Source organism: Dipodomys spectabilis, unplaced genomic scaffold (genome assembly GCF_019054845.1).
Source record: "Dipodomys spectabilis isolate Male_0828 unplaced genomic scaffold, ASM1905484v1 ptg000098l, whole genome shotgun sequence".
In the NCBI taxonomy this organism is placed as follows: Eukaryota; Metazoa; Chordata; class Mammalia; order Rodentia; family Heteromyidae; genus Dipodomys; species Dipodomys spectabilis.
The window spans coordinates 19,388,331-19,411,994 of NW_024870775.1; the positions used below are offsets into that span (position 1 = coordinate 19,388,331).

Below are 23,664 nucleotides of genomic sequence, written 5' to 3' on the forward strand. Positions count from 1 at the left end.
AGTAATGATCTGATACTATGGTGGATTCCTAAAAATTGTCTTTTCTAGTTCATTTATTTTTGGAAATCTGATGATGAACAAAAGAATAGTACTATGTGATAATTACTTTTTCAGTCCTATTGGCATTTTTACTAATGATAAGTATTGATGTCCTTTGTCAGCCTATGAGAAACATTATAGAGCTTTGTGCTATTGTTTAACAATTAGGTTAACAAAGCATAAGGTTGATAACGCTGAAGTGAGAAATATGCAAAGAATTTCACAGGAATGTACTTGGGAGTAAGTGGGTTCATTTTGAGCAATGTGGTGACTCCAGCAGGGCAGAAGAATATCATCTCCTGCAAGTTGTTTTCAGTCCTTTGTGCTTCATTAATGTTACCAGAGTGGTTCCTGGTGTGTCAGCTCTATTTCCAAAATATTGCATATCTGTCATTTGCTAGGCAGTGATTGGATATGAGTCATTAATCCTTTGATGATATCAGAGGTGATTGAAGTATAGTGTGGGTTGGTTAACCGTAAGGATTTTATTCGTATTCATTATGATTATAAAATAAACTGGATTGTTTACAGAATTTGGAAATAGATTGAGACATCCCAAATCCAAAAAAATTGAACTATTTGAATAAGTTATGTTTCTAAAATAGAATAGTAGTGTTTAGGGGTTCTTGTAGAAGAAAATTTAGAAGACTTGACTAATAGGGACCACCTGAGTAGGGAGGTAAAAGAGTGTTGGTGTGGTTTAGATCCTAAAAGGAGAAAATGGGATTGAAGGGGTGGGATAGATCGACCTTGCCTTACCTTTTCCTTCAGCACATAGACATACATACAGTTTTGGAAAACATGGTTAATCAGATTAAAGGGCTTTAACTTTGCATAATTATTTTGTCAAGTTTTCAGAAAAAATGAATATATAAACATATCTATTCACATCCAACCCTTTATGTATTCGGAGTTACCTATTATGTGCACATGTGTGTAATGAGGTAGTTGATCCCTTTGACTAGGAAATATATACATACATGCCTAAAGGTTGTACATGCTGCCTACACAATACATACACACATGTATGCACACACATCTACACTTATGCACACACATATTTTTCCTGGGTACTTAAATAATATAACTTTGTTACTAAGGGGTTGTACAGAGGGGTTACCATTTTTAAAAGTCAGGTAATGGGCAATGTCACTCCTTCCTTCACTTTTTGTGATTGTAATTCAAGGATTAAAAATAATAAGTGGTCTTAAAATGCATTGGGTTATTGTCATTTAGTTATGCTAAAATTTTATCTCCTCAATTCAGTTGGAATAATTTCATTAGCAGTGCCCTAAGGAAGAGGATATAGGGTTGAATTTTCTTTTAGTGAATTGCCTAGCTACATTGGATCCAATTAAGTTTTGCATATGTTATCAGTGGCAGTAAATGCAACCAAGTGTGGTGTTAAGTATATTCAGATGCATTCCATCAGTAAAAGGAACTTCTACTTAATACATATTGAGCTACTAAACATAAGGAATATAGGTCTTAAAAAACAGTGCATCTTACTTGAAACATTAAATGATCATTTAAATATATTTATAATATCTGTAAATTTTCTCCTTAAAATGCTTTTAGAATTTAGGTAAGAATACTATTTTATGAGACTATTTAAAATGTGTTAGTAGCCTCGTAATAAATAATTTCAAGTACTTCACCTTTGATAACCCAACAACTTGAAATGAGTATTTCTGTTTTTCAAGGGTAAAAAATTAAGATTTTTAAAAAGCCACATAATAAGGAAATGAAGTTGCATTTAAAGGGTGCTAGCTCTTTTTGTTTAAAATCTAGTTGAAAATTATAATGGTTTTTATTATTATTATTTTTTTGTCGGTCATGGGGCCTGAACTCTGGGTCTGCGTGGTGTCCCTCAGCTCTTCAGCTGAAGGCTAGCACTCTACCACTTGAGCATCAGCACCACTTCCGGCCTTTTCTGTTTATGTGGTGCTAAGGAATGGAACCCAGGGCCTCATGCATGCAAGGCAAGCACTCTACCACTAAGCCACCTTCCCATTCCCTTCTAATGGTTTTAGATAGATGTGGGGCAAACATAATAATTTTATGTCCCATTCTAGTCAAGAATAAAAATATTTTAGAATTTAAAAAGACAGAAAATTTTATTTCCTTGAAAGCAAAATCCCAAACTGTTCAACTTCCAGGCAAAAAACCATATACCAAAACTAGTGTTGGTGATCTAGAGTGCTATGAAAACTGGGCTTGGCCTTTGCTTGTAATTCTTAAAGTATAGTTTTGGTAATAAGTTGGCTGATTTGTAAGTTTATTTTTCTTCCAATCAGTATGTAAGGGACAGGATGCTGGGATTCTATTCCTAATCTCTATGGAGTTCCTTTCAGTGGAATTTGAATTTTTTTGCATGATGTTTAGGAATCAATATCTCTGGGATACTAGCTGAAAAGTTATGAACTTGTAATTTTATTTATGTTTAACATTTCAGGTATGCTATACCCCCGGAGCATGGGAAACGACTTGAAAGACTAGCCCAAGGTAAAACTTGCTTTCCATTTCTTGTCTTGATAGGTTCTGTTGTTGAGGAATTTTGCAGTAAAGAATACCACTGTTACTTTTATTCTTCTATTAACTTTTAAATGTTTCTCCAATTGAACAGTTTTAATTTTTTTAACATAATTTGTGAGTTTCTTTTCTGTAACATAATCTTCATTATTTTTTCCATTTGGCTACTTATTATTCATCAGTTTAATATATTAATTAATACAAATTGTAATTTGTAATTAATACAAGTTTAATGCATATTCTCTCTCTCTCTCTCCCTCTCTCCCTCCCTCCTCCCTCTCTTTCCTCTCTCTCCTCTCTCACCAGTCCTGGGGCTTGAACTCAGGGCCTGAGTATTATCCTTGATCTCTTTGTGCTCAAGACTAGTGCTGTAGCTGGATGCCGGTGGCTCACACCTGTAATCCTAGCTACTCAGGAGGCTGGGATCTGAGGATCATGGTTCAAAGCCAGTCTGGGCAGGAAAGTCTATGAGACTTTGATCTCCAATAAACCACCAGAAAACTGGAAGTGGCGCTGTGGCTCAAGTGGTAGAGTGCTCACCTTGAGCTGAAATGCTGAGTGACAGGTCCCAGGCCCAGATTTCAAGCCCCATGACTGAAAAACAAACGAACAAAGTCCTATTTAAAAACAAAACAAAAACTTAAAAAAAAAAAAGAGAAAAACTAGTGCTCTACCATTTGAGCCACAGCGCCACTTCCAGTTTTGAGTGGTTAATTGAAGAGAAAAGCCTGGCAGGGAGTTTTCTGCCTGGGCTGGCTTGGAACTATGATCATCAGATCTCAGCCTCCTGAGTAGCTAGGAAGGATTATAGGTGCCTGACTCACTGAGCTTCTTTTGCTTGGGACTAATATTCTACCACTTGAGCTATAGTGCCACTTCTGGCCTTTTCTGTTTAGTTGGTACTGAGGAATTGGACCCAGGGCTTCATGCATGCTAGGCAAGCACTCTACCACTATGCCACATTCCCAACTTTTTTTTTTCCTGTCTTTAAAATTATGTATGAAAAGCGATTATGTCTCTAACTTTTTCTTCTTTCAAATTATATTCTTCCAAATACAATTGCTACTTTTATGCTTCTGTATTATTTCCCCAAAGGATTGTTTTATATCACCTCTGACATTCAGCTTCTCTGTGGCCTACTGGGCATGGGACTGCCCTTAAGGAAGAATGAAGGTGAATGTCCCTGGGTAGCTCTAGACACATGAGAATATGTCTTCTTGGATGGACAAAATTAAATTTAAAGTAATTTGAACTTTTTCTTCTTTATGGTTCTTCATCTTCATAAAGACCAGAATGGTTGCACCCTCTGCTTGCTTGTACATGCAGAGTTCAGCATATATAGTTGGAGCACAAAGTGCACTGCATCTGTATTTAAGAATTATAGTAATTATAGCAAAAGCAGCCACCATCTTTCTCTCTCTTAAGCCTTGCCTTTACCTAACTACACACATGGAGTTCATTCAGACCCTGCCATCTTTACTGATCATCTGCCTTGAAGAACATGTAGCTTACTAATGACTTACTTGTAGAGAAAGTAGTGTTCTATTAGAGTGACAAGTGTGAACAACATATTCTGTGTTTAGCCAGAAGTGTGTCCTGGGTGAGCAGTGCCTTTCTTGTGAGGCACTGATCTAAATTTTATTGGGTTTACCTTCTTTTAGGAAAGGACTCCTCCTCCCTTTTTATATATGCTTTCATTTAATAATGAAATAAGGACACTAAGAAACCCTATTGTTTGACTAAACAGTTCTGAACAGAAATTGTTGTTACCTTTCCCCAAATGATAGGAGAATATTAGAACAGTTAGAGTATCATATTTGTAAGAAGCATTGCTGTAATTTTGGCAAGCTAATAACTATAAAGCTCCAGTGGTTTTTTTTTTAATGTAATACATTATAGTAATAATAGCAATGTAATTGTAATCTTGAACTTTGCTAGGAAGTATCTTCATGAATATTAAGGTGGACAAATCCTGGTTTTGGATGATGGATTAGAGCAGAGTTTAGAAGATGATTACTGTAATCCTTAAATATATAGGTAGTGAACTTTGTGCTTCAACTGTGTATTCAGCTCTTCTCTAACAACTGTTCCACCATTTTCTATTAACCTCATCACCGGAGAACTTTTAAAATGAATCCAGTATAAACTGTGAGCCATGTTGAGCCACCAGCTGAAATTTGTCATATAAACTGCCTATTAATACTTTGAAGCAAATTATCTGAAAATGACATTCCAGGAAAATGGGTACCAATTTTTTAATCAATAAGAGGTTAATAAACTTGAATGATGAACACAGGTTTTAAGCTAAAGGTGTTTCACAGCATTATTTTCAGAGATGAGGTAGGAAAAAGCCCTACAAAACGGTGGAGGATTTGTATCTACTGACCACATGCCAGTCAGATTAATTGAATTCTCCTAAATAATTAGAATGATGAAATAATGCAGCAAATGTGATGGAGCATTATAGGATGTCTAGGTCAAGGCAGCACTTGCTACATAAAATGAGAAGTGGGCTCAGATGTTTCCTATTACCTTGTCTGCACATCATAATTATCACACTTGCCTTTTATGCTTGAATGCTTTCATCTTCCTTTCTATTGAAATCCTGATTGACTAGGGCACCTACAGATATTTTATCAGAAAATATCAGCCTGAATCTAATAAAGCCAGGAATTTGATTTTGCCCTTCAACTGCTTTTTCATTTATACAGGTTTTTTTCAATATCATGTAGACATAAATATAATGAAAAATCTCAAGTGAATTGTTGCAATTTTATGCATGTTATGTTTGCCTACAATACCACTGCATTCTTGCTAACTTTTGGTTTGATCCAATTGAGTTACAAATATGGAGAATAGAGGTATAATGTTAAATCTTGAATAACAGTTTGAAAGACGTTCAGTTTTTAAAATGTCTAAATCTCATCTGTTTTTAGAATTAAGACAGTATTTTTGCTGGTAAGTTAAGCAAAGTAAATGAAACTAAATTGAGAACAGATAAAATTTTTCTGAAAGAGCGTATTCCATTTGTATTGTGAGTATTTGAAAAGAATTGTAAATGACTTTTATGATACTGTTGGTTACTGAGAAGAATTTGTATTTAGGATGTCCTGTCAATATGAAAGTGGGTATGGCTAGCCGGGCGCCGGTGGCTCACGCCTGTAATCCTAGCTACTCAGGAGGCTGAGATCTGAGAATCGAGGTTCAAAGCCAGCCCGGGCAGGAAAGACCGTGAGACTCCTATCTCCAATAAACCACTAGAAAACCGGAAGTGGCGCTGTAGCTCAAGTGGTAGAGCGCTTGCCTTGAGCTGAAGAGCTGAGGGACAGCGCCCAGGCCCAGAGTTCAAGCCCCATGACCGACAAAAAAAAAAAAAAAAAAGAAAGTGGGTATGGCTATTAGGAATCTTGTTTCAAGTAAAAGTACAGAACTGAATTTGTTCTTATATTAACTTATAACAAGTAATTTAATTTTGTCAGCTTATATAGTTTGAAAAATTAGTATTTTTTCCTATGGAGACTTTATTTGTTGAATTATGCATGCATGCATGAATGTATATGCATATGATCTTGGTATGTTGTCCAGGCTACCCTTGAATCTGAGGACTCTAATTCAGCTTCCTAATTAACTGGAAAATAGCATGCATCACTATGCTGAACTGGCATGCATCACTATGCTGAACTGTCTCCTTATTTATAAAAGCAGAACAGTAAAAGGACAGAAGATCATTGCTATGAAGATTAATTTATTTTTATAAGCATGCACAGGTGTGCATGTATGATTTTATTTTATTTTATTTATTTATTTTTTATTTTTTTTGTCAGTTGTGGAGCTTGAACTCTGGGCTTGGACACTGTGCCTGTGCTCTTCAGCTCAAGGCGAGCGCTCTACCACTTGAGCCACAGCGCCACTTCCGGTTTTCTAGTGGTTTATTGGAGATAAGAGTCTCATGAACTTTCCTGCCCGGGCTGGCTTTGAACCGCCATCCTCAGATCTCAGCCTCCTGAGTAGCTAGGATTACAGGCATGAGGCACTGGCACCCAGCGCATGTATGATTTTAAATGGCCAGTAACCTTTACTTTAATCCGATGGTGCAGGAAGTTAGCCTGATTTGCAAGAATCCTGTGCTGGGTGGAATACAATTGGAATTGTATGGATTCCCTGAAATAACATTCAAACATGTCTATCTACAGATTTCTTGGAAGCCAACATTAAGTACCTTATAAAGGTTTGGCCTAAGCCGGGCGCTGGTGGCTCACGCCTGTAATCCTAGCTACTCAGGAGGCTGATATCTGAGGATCGCGGTTCAAAGCCAGCCCGGGCAGGAGAGACCGTGAGACTCTTATCTCCAATAAACCACCAGAAAACCGGAAGCGCTGTAGCTCAAGTGGTAGAGTGCTCGCCTTGAGCTGAAGAGCTGAGGGACAGCGCCCAGGCCCAGAGTTCAAGCCCCACGACCGAAAAAAAAAAAAAAAAAAAAAAAAGGTTTGGCCTAAAAGAGAACACGTATATAACTGTAAAGAGAATTGGGCAGCAATAAATGATAAATCCTTGTAATTTTATGAGCAAACTCTAAATTGACCTGTTTTTACACCTCTCTCTTGGAATTAGGAAAATATACTTTTATTACCTCTTAAGATGGTAAATATTCCCTTAAGCATTCATTTAGTTGATGGTCTGAAGATATATTAAAATGTCTATCTGAAAGGCTCATAAATAAAATGCTCCCAAACAATCAATCATAAAGGCTCCCGTAAGCATAAATAATGAAGAAGTCAGTGATGGATGCTCTGCCTTCATGCCTAACCTCATGCCTGAGGCATGAGAGATCAATGAGTGGTATGTTGGTTTGTTTATTTGCAGCTAATCATCATCTGGGTCACATTAAGAACAGAAACAATCCCTAAACTTAATTTCTATGTAACTTGATGTTAGTAATATTACTATTTTTAATTGTGTTTGGATATTTTTATATCCAGTCATGTTCCTTAGTAGTTCTGAGAAGTAGTGACAGAACAGGGAAAAATAATTTAGGAAGAGAATGCTGCCTATCTGTGAGGAACTCTGTAGAAAAACAAAAGATACTATTACTTCTCAGACTGGGATTGGGGTGACATTTTTTTAAAATAAGTTTTTTATTGTGAAAATACTGTATGAAGGGGTTACAGTTACATGAGCAAGGTAATGAGTATTTTTCTTTTTTTTTTTTTTTTTTTTTTGGGTCCGGTTGTGGGGCCTGAACTCTGGGCCTGGGTGCTGTCCCTCAGCTCTTCAGCTCAAGGCTAGCGCTCTACCACTTGAGCCACAGCGCCACTTCCGGCTTTTTTCTTATGTGGTGCGGAGGAATCGAACCCAGGGCCTCAGGCATGCAAGGCAAGCACTCTACCACTGAGCCACCTTCCCAGCCCATGAGTATGTTTCTTATCCAGCATTATTGCCTCCTCCTTTGTTTTTCCCCTACCATCTCCAGTCCCTCCTACTTCCTCAACTACCCCCTCCTCACCCTGTCCCCGCATAAATTGTAAATTTAGTTTTATTTGTTTGTTTTTTTCTTTGGATCCAGTCGTGGGGCCTGAACTCTGGGCTTGGGCGCTGTCCCTCAGCTCTTCAGCTCAAGGCTAGCACTCTACCACTTGAGCCACAGGCGCCACTTCCGGCTTTTTTTTTTTTTTTTTTTCTGCTTATGTGGTGCTGAGGAATCGAAACCAGGGCCTCATGCATGCAAGACAAGTGCTCTACCTCTGAGCCACCTTCCCAGCCCTCAAGTTAGTTTTTCTTCCTTTTTTTTTTTTTTTTTTGCCCGTCATGGGGCTTGAACTCTGGGTCTGGGTGCTGTCCCTCAGCTCTTCAGCTCAAGGCTAGCGCTCTACCACTGGAGCCACAGCGCCACTTCCAGCCTTTTCTGTTTATGTGGTGCTGAGGAATCGAACGCAGTGCCTCATGCTTGCAAGGCATGCACTCTATCGCTGAGCCACCTTCCCAGCCCCCCTCAAGTTAGTTTTTCGACATAGAGTCTTGTACGTCTCTTGGGGTGACATTTTAGTTTTAACTATTTGTCCAAGTGAACTTTGACTTAGGGAGTCTTGAGTAATGTGTACATTTGTAGTGTCCATGTGACATATCAAGGGTTTATAAGTGAAACAGAGTGCCTTCAGGCCACTATCTGTTCAGTATCAACTCTGGGTTTAACCGAGTTTTCTGCCAACTAGCTTGAAATGGAAACCACCCTCACACAAGGCATCATGTTGAGATAAAAGGCAAAGCAATTCCTTGGAAGAAGCCCTATCCCTTTGATCCCAAATATCCATATATAAATTTCATGGCCTTTCTGTAGAATTCTAAGTACAGATGAATGGGTGATAGGACACTTGGAGCAGAGAGAAGCCTGGGTAGAGATAATCTATGCGTTCCTGTATAAACCAACACAGTAACTGTAGGAAACCCAGAGATGCCAGTGGGAGTGTGAAATTCTCATGTCAGCCTCTTATGTAGGGATGAAGATTAAAGTTTTCAGTCTTCATCTCACATAAGGTAGCTCATTGGTTCATACATAAAGCTCACTAAGAAATTTCACATGCAAATCAGTGTATCTGTATCTGAAAGCATTTCCCATAGAAGTAATCTACGTATGGTAGCTAGGGCTTTTCCCCCCTCTATTTTAATTGACAGTATTTTTTAAATTTAAATTTTATTGTAAAGGTGATAGAAAAAGGGGTCACAGTTACATAAGTTAGGTACCAAGTGCATTTCATATTGAACAGTGTTATCCCCTTCCTCATTTTCTTCACCTTTTCCCTTCCTGACGCCCCTCTTCCCCAAATCAGATAAACTTATATAGAAGACAATGGGTACAGAAATCAGAAACAGTAACAAAAGGGAATAAAATAAGGAACAAAATGAAATGAAAACAAATAACTGCAAACAATAAAATAAAAACCTCTTGTTTCTGTTTCTTGGAGTTCATTTTGATAAGCAACATTTTGAATGGTTATATGCACATAGCTATTGAGCCACTGTGATCCTCTCCTAAGAACATCCTCCTTTGTTCTCATTGTGTGAATGTTTAGAGTGCTGTTTAATCATGTCCAAATGTAATTACTTGTCTTTTACTATCCATTGGATTTACTTGTAGATTTATAGACACATTCTAGTTATTACAAATGAGGGAAATAATACAGCCTGTGTTTCCAAGTCTTTCCATTTCCATTTCCATCACTCTTTCTTAAGGAAGCATAGAATTCCATTGTGTGTATAGTCCACATTTTCTTGACCCATTTATTCACTGAGGGGCATCCGAGTTGATTCTGTATCTTAGCTGTGGTAAACAGTGCTGCAATGAACATGGTTTTGCTAGTGCCATTAGTGCAGGGTGGTTTGTGATCATTTGAGTAAATGCCCAGGAGTAGGATTGCTGGGTCATAGGGAAGCCCTATGTTTAGTCTTTTGAGGAACCTCCATACTGCTTTCCAGAGTGGTTGAGCAAATTTACATTCCCACCAACAGCATCTGTTATTAATAGTTTTCTTGGTGGTGGCCATTCTATCTGGGGTGAGGTGGATCAATATGGACTGAGGTCTAGTAACCCAGATGAATGTGGAGGATGCAGTTAGTTGATTGGCTATGTGAAGACTGACCAAACTGTTAGCTCCCTTTGAAAATGTACTGAAGGATTAAATCCATTGCTCTGGTTGTTTATAAAAAGCTATTGATACAGTTTTCTAAATCAAGAAGGAAATGAATACTTCAAACCACTTTCTCCCATTTCTGGCAAGGATGTGGAAACAAAAGAGATGTTCTATCGGAGAATTTGCTTTCTTCTCTGAGGAAGTTAAAAAAAGACACCAGGCCATAGATGTATGTTTCCATTTTTCATTTTTCATAGAACTAATTTAGTACCTCTGAGGTAAGTATTGCATTGTCATCTTACTTGTATAAATAATTTTCCTTTTTTGTGCTATAATTATATCGGCTTCCTTCACATCCTTGCCTACCTCAGTGTATAAATAATTCTTTTTTTTTGTTTGGATTTTTATTTTATTTCATTTTATTTATTTATTTATTTTTGGTCCAGTCGTGGGGCCTGAACTCTGGGCCTGGTGCTGTCCCTCAGCTCTTCAGCTCAAGGCTAGCGCTCTACCACTTGAGCCACAGCGCCACTTCCGGCTTTTTTTTCTTTTTGCTTATGTGGTGCTGAGGAATTGAACCCAGGGCCTCATGCATGCAAGGCAAGTGTTCTACCACTGAGCCACCTTCCCAACCCCTAAATAATTCTTGTTTGGTAATTGTTACTTGATTTTTTTTTTTTAACTATGTTAAGTACTACTCATTCTAATAGATTTTAATTTAAATATGAACTGCTGAATTCCATTTCATGATGAGTCTTTAGATTTGGCTTTTCGAATAAAATTTCTCAAAATAAAAAAAGTTTTCCAAAATAATGAGACTATCAAGAAACTAAACTGCTTATACATAAATGAATTCAGAAGAGCATGTTTATTATACTTCCTTGCAGCGATTTCCACAGATGCTGAGATGTCTCTAACTGGTGACATAGAATATTCTGATGGGGCTGCGAAGTTGGCTCAGTGGTAGAGCGCTTGCCTTGCATGCCTGAGGCCCTGGGTTCAATTCCTCAGCACCACATAAGCAAAAGGAAAAAAGCTGAAGTGGTGCTGTGGCTCAAGTGGTAGAGCACTAGCCTTGAGCTGAAGAGCTGAGGGACAGCACCCAGGCCCAGAGTTCAGGCCCCAGGACCGACCCCCCCCCCCAAAAAAAAATATTCTGATGGTGTCAAGTATAATATTTAGTTAGCTTTTTTCCCCTGTGAGATCTATTGTTCTTGATATGAGTCGCTACAAAGCTATTTTTCATTTGTTATGTAAAACAGTAATTTTTTAAATTGATGGGACAAAGTCTTTAAAAATTATTTTTTATGTCAAATAGCATTATGGTTATATGACCTTGCTATATTACCATGTAGCCCTAAAGATATTTTAATACAAAATGAATTTAAGACTTTGAGCCTGGCACTGGTGGCACACACCTGTAATTCTAGCTAATTAGGAGTTTCTGAAATCTAAGGATTGTGGTTCTAAGACAGCTTGGATAGGAAATTCTGTGAGACTCGTTTCTCTAAGCACCAAAAGCCAGAAGTGGAGCTGTGGATTAAGTGGTAGAGCTCTAGCCTTGAGTACAAAAGCTCAGGGACCATGCCTAGGATCTAAGTTCAAGCCCCAGGACTGGCACCAAAAAAAATCCCAGGGCTGGGAAGGTGGTAGAGCGCTTGCCTTGCATGCCTGAGGCCCTGGGCTCGATTTTTCAGCACCACATAAGCAAAAAGAAAAAAGCTGGAAGTGGCGCTGTGGCTCACGTGGTAGAGCCATAGCCTTGAGCTGAAGAGCTGAAGGACAGCCCCCAGGCCCAGAGTTCAGGCCCCACGACCGGACCCCCCAAAAAACAAACAAAAACAACAATAACCAGCTTGTGCTGACTATGAGGTGTTTTTCAGGATAATGTAAAATATAATTCTCACAACATGTGAATATAATTTTGAACCATTGTGAAGTTCTTAATAATATACTGCAAATTACCTTCCTTTGGTGATTTTCCAATTTAAATTAACTTATGACCAGTCACCACATTGTTCAGGTCCTGATTACAAATCCATATCAAAGGAAAATTAAATAGACTCCTCTGTCTTCATTGATTTTAATTTAAAACTTAATTCGTTTAGTGCTGCATAAAGTTGCTGACTTGAAAGGTTTGATAGATACACTTGAGTTGTAGTATTTAAGTATTTCCATGGGTTGTGCATTTGGGAACTGCCCAGGACTGCCTTACCCTCTCTATGTGTCAGATAGGATATTATTGTGTATCTATTGTGTATCTTATTACCTTTATATCAGTGTGGCAGCTTTTCTCTATTAAAGTTCCCCTCCCCCCCCTGTATTATGACTATTAGCCACAAGCAGAGGGCGGTGTCAGATTATCACATAGGGCAAAACCACATTTTTATTCCTGTGGAATATTGTAGTACAGAATATTTCCCTTTTCTCTCTCTCTCTCTGTTTTAAATACAATGATTCTTTGTACCTCATTTGCCCTTTCCTTCCTTCTTTCTTCCCTCCCTCCCTCCCTCCCTCCCTCCCTCCCTCCCTCCCTCCCTCCCTTTCTTTCTTTCTTTCTCCCTTCCTTCCTTCCTTCCTCTTTCTTTTCTTTCTTTCTTTCTTTCTTTCTTTCTTTCTCTTCTTTCTTTCTTTCTTTCTTTCTTTCTTTCTTTCTTTCTTTCTTTCTTTCTTTCTCCCTTCCTTCCTTCCTTCCTTCCTTCCTTCCTTCCTTCCTTCCTTCCTTCCTTCCTTCCTTCCTTTTTCTTTCCTTCCTTCTTTCTTTCTTTCTTTCTTCTTTCTTTCTTTTCTTTCTTTCTTTCTTTCTTTCTTTCTTTCTTTCTTTCTTTCTTTCTTTCTTTCTTTCTTTCTCCCTTCCTTCCTTCCTTCCTTCTTTCTTTCTTTCTTTCTTTCTTTCTTTCTTTCTTTCTTTCTTTCTTCCTTTCTTTCTTTCTTTCTTTCTTTCTTTCTTTCTTTCTTTCTTTCTTTCTTTCTTTCTTTCTTTCTTTTCTCTCCCTCTCCCCCTCCCTCTCCCTCTCCCCTCCCCTCCCCTCTCCCCTCCCTTCCCCTCTCCCCTCTCCTCCTCTCTCCTCTATTCTCCTCTCCCTTCCCCCTCCCCCCTCCCCCCTCCCCCTCACTGTGAGCTGCTGCCTTAACTACCCCAGGGTGATATCAATTAAAGCTTTTAAACTTACTAAAATATTCCTGGGAAATGCTATACCAGATGAAGATGACTCATGATTAGTTAGTGAGCTCTGGTGATTCTTCACCAGAGTAGTTGTGTTTGAGTCAGTTGTGTGTAGACAACACAGAGTAAAACATGTGCCATTTCCAGCTTTCCCTTCCCCAGCAGCATCTGTGCTTTTCCCCTGTCCTCATCTATAGTGTTTTCCTGGGTTTCTCCACTGACTTGTCTGTCTCTCCTCACTGTGTCATGTTTGTCCACCATCTCCAGTGAGGTTGTCTCCCTACCCATTAAGGAAGGGACAAGCAGAACTTTAGGCATGCTTGTTTTAATTTTCTTCCTGAAGGAGAGTACTAAGAGCCTACCTCTGACAGAGTTGTATAGTTGAAACCGGTGATGGAGAAAGTGACCATATCCTCATGTCTAATACACTAAAGGAAAGTTGCTGCAGGTCAGCTTCCTACTGTAATCCTCAAAAATACTTCTCTCAGGATCCTGAGGTACATTGCCAATATTACATGGGTAGTAGCCAGAAGGATCTTTCTGGAAATTAGTAACCATGGCTTAAAAAAAAGACAACAACCATGTGTGTGTGTCTGTGTGTATATGTATGTATGTGTATATGTGTGTATGTGTGTATTTAATTTTTGTGCCAGTCCTGGGGCACTGAGCACTATTTACCTGAGCTTCTTTTGTTCAAGGTTAGTGATCTACTTGTGGCTTTTTTGGGTGTTTAATTGGAGATAAGGGTCTAATAGACTTTCCTGTTTGGGCTGGCTTTTGAACCTTGATCCTCAGATATCATCCTTCTAAGTAAGATTATTGATGTGAGCCACTGGCATCAGGCTCTATTTTTTATTTTTAATCAATTCATGATAATTGTATATCTTCTAAGATACTATGTGACATTTCAATATATGTGTATAATTAATATTGTTTAAGTAAGGACAGTTGATATGACTTCACTCCAGAATACATTGTTCTTTATATTTGAGACATTAAAAATCCTGACTATTAACTATTTTCAGATATTCAATTAAATGTTGCCATCCACTGTTATCCTTCTGTGCTATAGAATATTAAAAGCCAGTAGGAGTTGGTTTGAAAGAGATGAGAAGCAAAGAAAGTTGGGAAACTGCTTCATGTGTTATATGTAGGGTGCAGTGTGTGTGCTTCTAGAACCATCAGTTTCTGGAGTCCCCAGTGAGAGACTCACATAACTTGCTTTGATGTTTTATACAGTCACATTGAATACAAATGTGTTTCAAATCCAAAATGATTTCTGAGGCTTATTAAATTTATATTATAGAGACAATTATTGGTAAATCTTGATATATAGTTTAATTTTGTTGATATAAATAAGGATTCCTTAATTTTCTTTTTTGCTTGTAGTATTGGGGTCTGAATTCAAGCACTCATACTTGCTAGATTGATACTCTACCACTTGAGTCATGCTGCCAACTCTGCTTTTTGCTATTTTATTTTGGAGATGAAACTTAGTTTTTCTGTCAGGGCTGGCCTTGAATCATGATCTTCTAGATTTTATCCAGATATGATCCATCAGTACCCAGTTAATTTTTAAGATTTCTGACAGATTGTTTTAGTAAGAAGGTTTTGGTTGATGGAGTTGGTCTATAGATAATAAAACTGCAATTCTGTGAGAATATAGGACCTTGAATATATGAAAAAAGATCGACATTTCATTTCATTTGACATAATGTTTCTTTGATTTCTTGTCTCCTTTAGGATTTTTCCCAAGCAGCTCCCAAGGTTGTGATGCGTTTCTTCGCCACAAGATGACATTGATTTCTCCTTCTGTATTGAAAAAGTATGGAATTCCCTTTGACAAGGTATGTTGGTGTTACTTTTTCACAAATTGATTCTATTCATTTGTTTAATTTGTATTTAATAAGACTTTTATATGGAATAATGCATCTTTAACTTTAGGTTTTTTAGGATGCAAACAGAGAAATTCAAGTTTTTTTTTTGGGTGGGGGGGTCAGTCGTGGGTCGTGATCTCTGGGCCTGGGCACTGTCCTCAGCTCTTCAGACTTGAGCCACAGCACCACTTCTGGTTTTCTGGTGGTTAATTTGAGATCAGAGTTTCACGGACTTTCCTGCCTGGGCTGGTTTGGAACCAGGATCCTCAGATCTGAGCTTCCTGAGTAGCTAGGATCAGAAGTGTGAGCCACCAGGGCTTGGTCCTGTATTAAAGTCTTTTATATGAGTGTATACTTTATCTGGTCTATTTTTTTTTTTTTTTGGTCGGTCATGGGGCTTGAACTCTGGGCCTGGGTGCTGTCCCTCAGCTCTTCAGCTCAAGGCGAGCGCTCTACCACTTGAGCTACAGCGCCACTTCCGGTTTTCTGGTGGTTTATTGGAGATAGGAGTCTCACGGTCTCTCCTGCCTGGGCTGGCTTTGAACCCTGATCCTCAGATCTCAGCCTCCTGAGTAGCTAGGATTATAGGCGTGAGCCACCAGCGCCCGGCTCTGGTCTATTTTTTAAAATTGGCTTGTTTTATTTGGAGGGGGAGGTCACTGTTATGTCTTCACATGATTGCACTCTATTCTAGTCAATCTCACCCTCTGTCACACTCCTTGCCCTTGTTTTCATAGTTGCAAATAACCCATGCCAACAGTATTCAATGTCCTTTGTCCTCCACTGCAAATATAATCCCCTAGTGCTAGTGTTTACCCACTTAACATCTATTTCTGGTCCCTCACTGCCTTCCCCCAATGATCAACAGTTTTCATTGAGTTTCTGCATGTTATCCTCATGTATACTTGACATGAATTACAGTTACTCACCTTCTTTCTTTTTCCATTCTTCTCTTTCCTCCTCACTAGTTTCTTAGCTTGATTCATGTTTTATGTCTAACCATATAAGGAATTCTATATAAGGTTACCTATTTATTATCTTTCTGTCTGTATGTCTGTCTATTTTTCTGTCTGTCTCCTTATCTCCCTATGTACTTGGCCAAGAGTAGGTATGTATCTTTGATCTTTTTTTTTGTCAGTTGTGGGCTTGAACTCAGAGCCTGGACACTATCCCTGAGCTCTTTTGCTCAAGGCTAGTGCTCTACCACTTTGAGCCAAAAATCCAGTTCTGGGTTTTAAGTGGTTAATTGGAGATAAGAGTCTAATGGACTTTCCTGCCCAGGCTGGCTTTGAACTGCAGTCCTCAAATCTCAGCCTCTTGAGTATGATTACAGGCAACCAGTGCCTGGCTCCTTGTTCTACTTTTGAAAAGGAATTTGGAGCAATTACTATTAGCAGAATGGTTAGAATTAATGATTACAGTATGGCTGAGTTGCTTCTAAACACATTTGATGTAATACATTATGGCTAAAATTGTCTGATAATTTGATAATCAGGTATAGAGCGTTTCAGATTTAATATTAAGTTCTGAAGCAGTATTAAGTCCTTTAAAACTTAGTAGATACTAGAGGCCTTGTTTTTTGTTTTTTTTTGGGTCTGGTCATGGGGCCTGAACTCTGGGCCTGGGCGCTGTCCCTCAGCTCTTCAGCTCAAGGCTAGCACTCTACCACTTGAGCCACAGCACCACTTCTGGCTTTTTTCTTTTTGCTTATGTGGTGCTGAGGAATCGAACCCAAGGCCTCAGGCATGCAAGGCAAGCGCTCTACCACTGAGCCACCTTCCCAGCCCTAGAGGCCTTGTTTCTATGCCTGTAGTAGGTATTGGGTCAAAATTATAACAGAGCTTGAACTTTTTTTTTTTTCTCAGTTGTAGGGCTTGAACTTTGGGTTTGGGTGCTATCCCTACGCTCTTCAGCTCAGGGCGAGAGTTCTACCACTTGAGCCACAGTACCACTTCCTGTTTTTCTAGTGGTTTATTGGAGATAAGAGTCTCACAGAGTGCCCTGGTTGGCTTTGAACCATGATCCTCAGATCTCAGCCTTCTAAGTAACTAGGATTATAGGCGTGAGCCATCCGTGCCTGGCAAGCTTGGAGATTTTTATGTGAAGAAGCTGAACTGAGAAAAACTTTTTTTTTTTTTTTTGCCAGTCATGGGGCCTGAACTCTGGGCCTGGGCACTGTCCCTCAGCTCTTCAGCTCAAGGCTAGCACTCAACCACTGGAGCCACAGTGCCACTTCTGGCTTTTTCTGCTTATGTGGTGCTGAGGAATCGAACCCAGGGCCTCATGAATGCAAGGCAAGCAACTCTACCACTGAACCACCTTCCCAGCCCCTGAGAAAAACTTTTGAGCAGATAAATTAAAGCACAGTCTAAGTCTCAGGAGGAATAAACCCATAGCTATTTGGAGTAACATTGGAAAAGAGTCCTCTTTCTATTTTTCATTTGATTTTTCTTCCCAGCATCCTTGCTGTTTTCTACCTTAAAAGCATTTTTTTTTTTTTTTGGGGGGGGGTCCGGTCGTGGGGCCTGAACTCTGGGCCTAGGGGCTGTCCCTCAGCTCTTCAGCTCAAGGCTAGTGCTCTACCACTTGAGCCACAGCGCCACTTCCAGCTTTTTTCTTTTTGCTCATGTGGTACTGAGGAATCGAACCCAGGGCCTCATGCATGCAAGGCAAGTGTTCTACCACTGAGCCACCTTCCCAGTCCCCCTTAGAAGCATTTTTTGCACATGACTAAATCTATCTTCAGGGCCTTAGGTCTTCATGGGGCCTTATTTTGGTAGGAAGGCTTTGCTCAAAGTTGGATTTTCCTAAGTCCTGATAATCCTTCAGCTTGAGGCAGTCTCCTATGCCCTGACAAAATGTTTGTGTGCAGTCATGCACGAGACACACTGTCCCTGTAATGAGCATGCTTTTTACTCATATACTTGTAGCCATTTCACTGTGGAATGGCCTCTGCTGGTGGCAGGCACACACCATCAAGTGTAGAGGGCAGAGGCCGTGTCTGTAGTGGGGCCACTGCCACATAGGGGCTTTGCTGCACCTGCAGACACTTTTTTTTTTGTCAGTTGTGGGGCTTGAACTCTGGGTTTGGGCGCTGTCCCTGCGCTCTTCAGCTCAAGGCGAGTGCTTTACCGCTTGAGCCACAGCGCCACTTCTGGTTTTCTGGTGGTTTATTGGAGATAGAGTCTCATGGACTTTCCTGCCCGGGCTGGCTTTGAACAGTGATCCTCAGATCTCAGCCTCCTGAGTAGCTAGGATTACAGGCGTGAGCCACTGGCGCCTAGCTGCAGACACTTCTGAGCAGCAAGCTTTTGTGAGATTCAGATGCACCATTGTATCATCTCTCTTCCTGTATCTCTGCCTCCCCTTATGTCCCCTCCTCCCCAACATCTGTGAGGAAGAGAATGGATGGAAGCCAGGGCCTTACACATGCTAGACAAGTGCCCTACCACTGTGTTACATCTATAACCCCACCGAGTGCTTTGAGGCCGTTAGTGTTAGCTTCATGAACTACTCTACTTAGAAGAGCCACAGTATTAAAATGCAATGTTAGGAAAACCTGTATCTACATGACAGAAGTAGTGGACTATTGTCTTCTAGGATAGATAGTTCTCCATAGGTTAGGGATGGTTTAGGTACTAGCAGTAATTTTAGGATTGGTTAGTCTTTGGAGAAAGGTTATGTGACGCAGAATTGTTGGGTTTCTGATTTATTCTTGGTTTGTAGCTCATAAGTGTTCTGAGCTTTATTTTCTTCATCTGTAAAATGTGGATAATATCACTATATCACTGTTTGATAGAGTTATTGTGAGAAAGAAAAGAGAAAATGTATATAGAGTGCTCTCTCATAATATGTTACTTTGCAGCATGTTCTTCCCCTTAAACACAGCCATGTCCCTCTAAGGGCAGAGCATGTAGCTAGTACACTTTCCCCGCCTCCTTCCTTTAATCAATTGCACAATTCATATATATTCTTATGAAAAATAATGCTTATAGATTACATGCACTTCCACAACTTCTTTTGTGATTTGAAATGACTATTAGCCTTCTAATAAAATACACTGTTCTATTCTTACCAAACTGTACATAACTGAATGTTGCATATTGTGTAATATGTATTATATCTCAAAGAAAATGGAAAATTTTCTTTTTAGTCAGAATAATTAAAAGTGTACATTTAGCTGAGCATGGTGGTACATACCTGAAATCCCAGCACTTGAGATTCTGAGGAAGAAGGATGATAAATTTGAGGCCTTTTGGGGCTGGGAAGGTAGCTTTGGTAGAGTGCTTGCCTAGCATGTATGAGGCCCTGGGTTTGACATAAACAGAAAAAAAGCTGGAAGTGGTACTGAGGCTCAAGTAGTAGAGCACTAGCCTTGAGCTGAAGAGCTGAGGACAGTGCCCAGGCCCAGAGTTCAAGCCCCATGACTGACCTTCCCCGCCCCCCCCCCCCCAAAAAAAAGAAAAATTTGAGGCCATTCTGGAACACATAATGAGTTTGACACCAGTGTGAACTACATAGTCTCTTTCTCAAGAAACATACACAAAACAAATAAGTATGGCTTTAAACTTTTATTTTACTTAAGAAACTAGTAGAAAATAATAGCTCTGAATGTGAACCAATAACATGAATTAAGTATTGTAGAAATCTATTAGGAAGTTTTCTTCATTGTCCAAATTCTTTGCATATTGATGATAGTACTTTATGTCAATTTAAAGAATTCAGAGAACTCTCTTGGGGTTGAGGGTTAGATACATGCAGCATTATATTAAATAATGGAAAATGACGATTAGATCACTCTACTTGAGGGCAATAGATTTGTAATTTAGTTAATTTCTAACAAAGAAATAGCATTACTTTTTTGGCTTTTTTTCTATAATTCATGGCATTTTTTGGCTTGATGATTATAGAGAAACATCTTCATTCTAATAAAGTAGCAATAGAATAAATATGTTTTTCATATTTCCTTTAGACTTCAGACATATTTATTCAAGTTATTTTCATTATATTCATAAACACACTGACATGCATACATATATTTGAAGAATTCCTTGAACAGAAGTTCACATGTTAAATGGAATGCAGTTAATTGAATGTTCTCCAAGTTTTACAAAGGAATAATGAATGAATGCTATCAACTTTACAAATAAGAATTTACACTAAGCCGGGAGCTGTTGGCTCATGCCTGTAATCCTAGCTACTCAGAAGGCTGAGATCTGAGGATCATGGTTCAAAGCTAGTCCTCGTAGGGAAGTCTGTGAGACTCTTATCTCCGGTAAACCACCAGAAAACAGGAAGTGGTGCTGAGGCTCAAGTGGTAGAACGCTCACCTTGAGCTGAAGAGTGAGGGCCAGCGTCCAGGCTCAGAGTTTAAGCCCCACGACTGCCCCCTCCCCCCCCCCAAAAAAAAAAAAAGAAAAAAGAACAAGAAAAGAATTCACATTACAGGTTGTGTAGCATGCATTGTCAATATTTCTATAGCTCTAATCTCACTTATGCCAGTTGTGATGCCTTTTATACATAAACCAAGTAATGCAAATTGTTAAAGTATTAAAATATGTATGTTGATAGCCAATATGAAATTAATTTGAATGCCTTCTCAAATAAAATATATCTTTGAGTGTAGTCGAATGGTTGAACTAAAGTATCAGAAGGTCCCATCCTGTTTACAAAATTCTTTTCAAAGTTCCCTGAAAAACCACTATTAATGAAGTTGAGCACTGGTTGCTCAAGAAGTAGAGCCCTAACTGAGCAAAAATGCCAATTGAAGCTGGGCACTGGTGGCACATACCTATAATCCTAGCTACTCAGGAGGCTGAGATCTGAGGATCGCAGTTCAAAGCCAGCCTGTGCAGGAAAGTCTATGAGACTCTTATCTCTAATAAACTACTCAGTAAAGGCTGAAGTGGTGCTCTGGCTCAAGTGGTAGAGTGCTAGTCTTGAGAACATAGAGGCTCAGGGATAGTGCTTAGACCCTGAGTTCAAGCACCAGGACTGTTTCTCCCTTCCCCCCAAGTGAGAGTACTGAGTTCAATCCTCAGTACCAGCACAAAAACAAAAGCAAAAAAAAAAAAAAATCTCTACTGCCAGTGGGTTAGTACAGAATTTTGGGGAAATTCTTACATATTAAAATATACATATATATTTTTTTTGGTCGGTCATGGGGCTTGAACTCTGGGCCTGAGCGCTGTCCCTCAGCTCTTCAGCTCAAGGCGAGCGCTCTACCACTTGAGCTACAGCGCCACTTCTGGTTTTCTGGTGGTTTATTGGAGATAGGAGTCTCACGGTCTCTCCTGCCCGGGCTGGCTTTGAACCGCGATCCTCAGATCTCAGCCTCCTGAGTAGCTAGGATTACAGGTGTGAGCCACCAGCGCCCGGCTTAAAATATTTTTGATATAACATGTTGCTTTGTTTTCTTTGTATGGAAATATATTAATTGTATTCACAATTTGGCAAGGCTTATTGCTGGAGAATATTACCTGTATTCTGCCCTGCAGATAACCCAGGAGGCTGGGGAATTCATGATCACTTTTCCATATGGCTACCATGCTGGTTTCAATCATGGTTTCAACTGTGCAGAGTCCACAAATTTTGCTACTGTCAGATGGATTGACTATGGAAAAGTTGCTAAATTGGTAAGTTATATCTCAAAAATAAAGCATAAATTAAATGTATATTTTTGTTATTATAGTAGAAAAACTAAATCATTGAGGCATTTATGTTTTTATATCATTCACACTGTGTGCCTCTCACTATAATAGTTTTTCAGACTAGATATTTTTATTTTACATAGGCTGAGTTGCTACTTGTAGACATGCTTTCCTGTTTTGAGATTATTATGGGACAGTTTACCCTGATAGGTAATTTCATGCAATGGGTGTTTACTTTCTCTTATGGCAACCAGTTGCTTTTCTGCATGATTTTCTAATGACTCTATGTTAGGTAGGCCTGGATCACTTCTTGTTCATTCAGTTCATAGCTTAGAAAACAACAATTCACAGAAGGAAGTGACTGGTAAAGTTTTAACAAGAAGTTGAAGGAGGATAAAAAGAAATGACTAAAATTGTCCTCAGTGCAGAAAGTAATAATGTAGAACACATTTCTATTTTCCTGTTATATTTGATACAAAATTCTATATTTCTTGCCCGGTGTATTTAATTTAGTTCACATACTGTGTATTTTTATCCACAAATAAGAACTTCTATTAAATTTAATTGCTTTTCCCTGTGGTGTTAAACAGTGGACATCTTCAAAGCAATGGTGGTTCCTATTAGATTTGCTTCCTTTCCTGTGGTTTTTAAGACAAGGCTGCAGGGGGACAGAGTGCAGCTTCTTAGTGAAACTACATTTTCCAGAGTATCTAAAGTTGATGTAGATTCAGTGAAAAATAATAAAAGTTTATGTGACCTTACCTTCACTTCTTTAAGGTACAACTGAATATCATTGGCTCTACAGGTAAAACTTGTATGTAAAATATTTGGGTGGTTATGGAAGATGACTCCAGGCTTAATCTACATGTATATTTGAGAAAAATTATTGCTTTCTGGTAACCCAGGAAACATTTGACTGAATTATTGATAGAAGACCCTGCTATTATAAGACTTTTGCCACTCTTAGTAATTCCTATTTATGAAGGGTACTTTAGAAAGGAACAGAAATGAAATAATTCTTTCCATTATACATAATATACATATTATACAAATGTTTTATACATTTTATTGTAACATATACATATATGTTATAATAAAAACATTAGAAAGCTCAATATATGTGCCTTGGCCAGCAACTGCATTGCTTTTGCAGAAATGTAAATGCTTGTATCTTCATTGAAGCAGTGCCAGTCATGAGATTCTAAAGATTTTTTTAATATTTTTTTATGTTTATTTTTTGGGTCCGGTTGTGGGCCCTGAACTCTGGGCCTGGACACTGTCCCTTAGCTCTTCAGCTCAAGGCTATTGCTCTACCACTTGAGCCACAATGCCACTTCCGGCTTTTTTTTTCTGCTTATGTGGTGCTGAGGAATCAAACCCAGGGCCTCAAGCATGCAAGGCAAGCACTCTACCACTGAGCCACCTTCCCAGCCCTAAATTTTTTTTTTTTTATGATTCTTAATCATTGGCATAATAAGTAAGCTATCATAGCTATTGAAGGTCACCAGAAAAAAATGTTTGATGAATGTTTACTATGTATTTATTTATTTATTTATTTTTTTAAATTTTATTTTATTTTATTTGAGAACATACTGTACAGAGGGGTTACAATTACATGGGCAGGAAAATGCATACATTTCTTACCAAGCATTGCAGCCTCCTCCTTTGTTTACCCTTCACCTCCCTTCCCAGCCTCCCCCCCCCCCCCCCCCCCCCCCCCCCCGTTTACTATGTATTTAGAATGAACTCGTGGTCCTGACCGAAGTAGGATATTT

The 23,664-nt window shown here is 39.0% G+C and overlaps 1 protein-coding gene across 2 annotated transcripts in view; it reads left to right on the top strand.

Moving 5' to 3' along the window:
- Kdm4c (lysine demethylase 4C) overlaps window positions 1–23,664 on the top strand; it is a 309,906-nt gene that overhangs the window by 74,263 nt on the left and 211,979 nt on the right. For both annotated transcript variants that reach the window (XM_042686652.1, XM_042686655.1), the window contains exons 6-8: window positions 2,495–2,544; window positions 15,106–15,209; window positions 21,737–21,874. In XM_042686652.1, coding sequence (XP_042542586.1) covers window positions 2,495–2,544; window positions 15,106–15,209; window positions 21,737–21,874 — 292 coding nt within the window. The remainder of the gene's footprint in view (window positions 1–2,494; window positions 2,545–15,105; window positions 15,210–21,736; window positions 21,875–23,664) is intronic.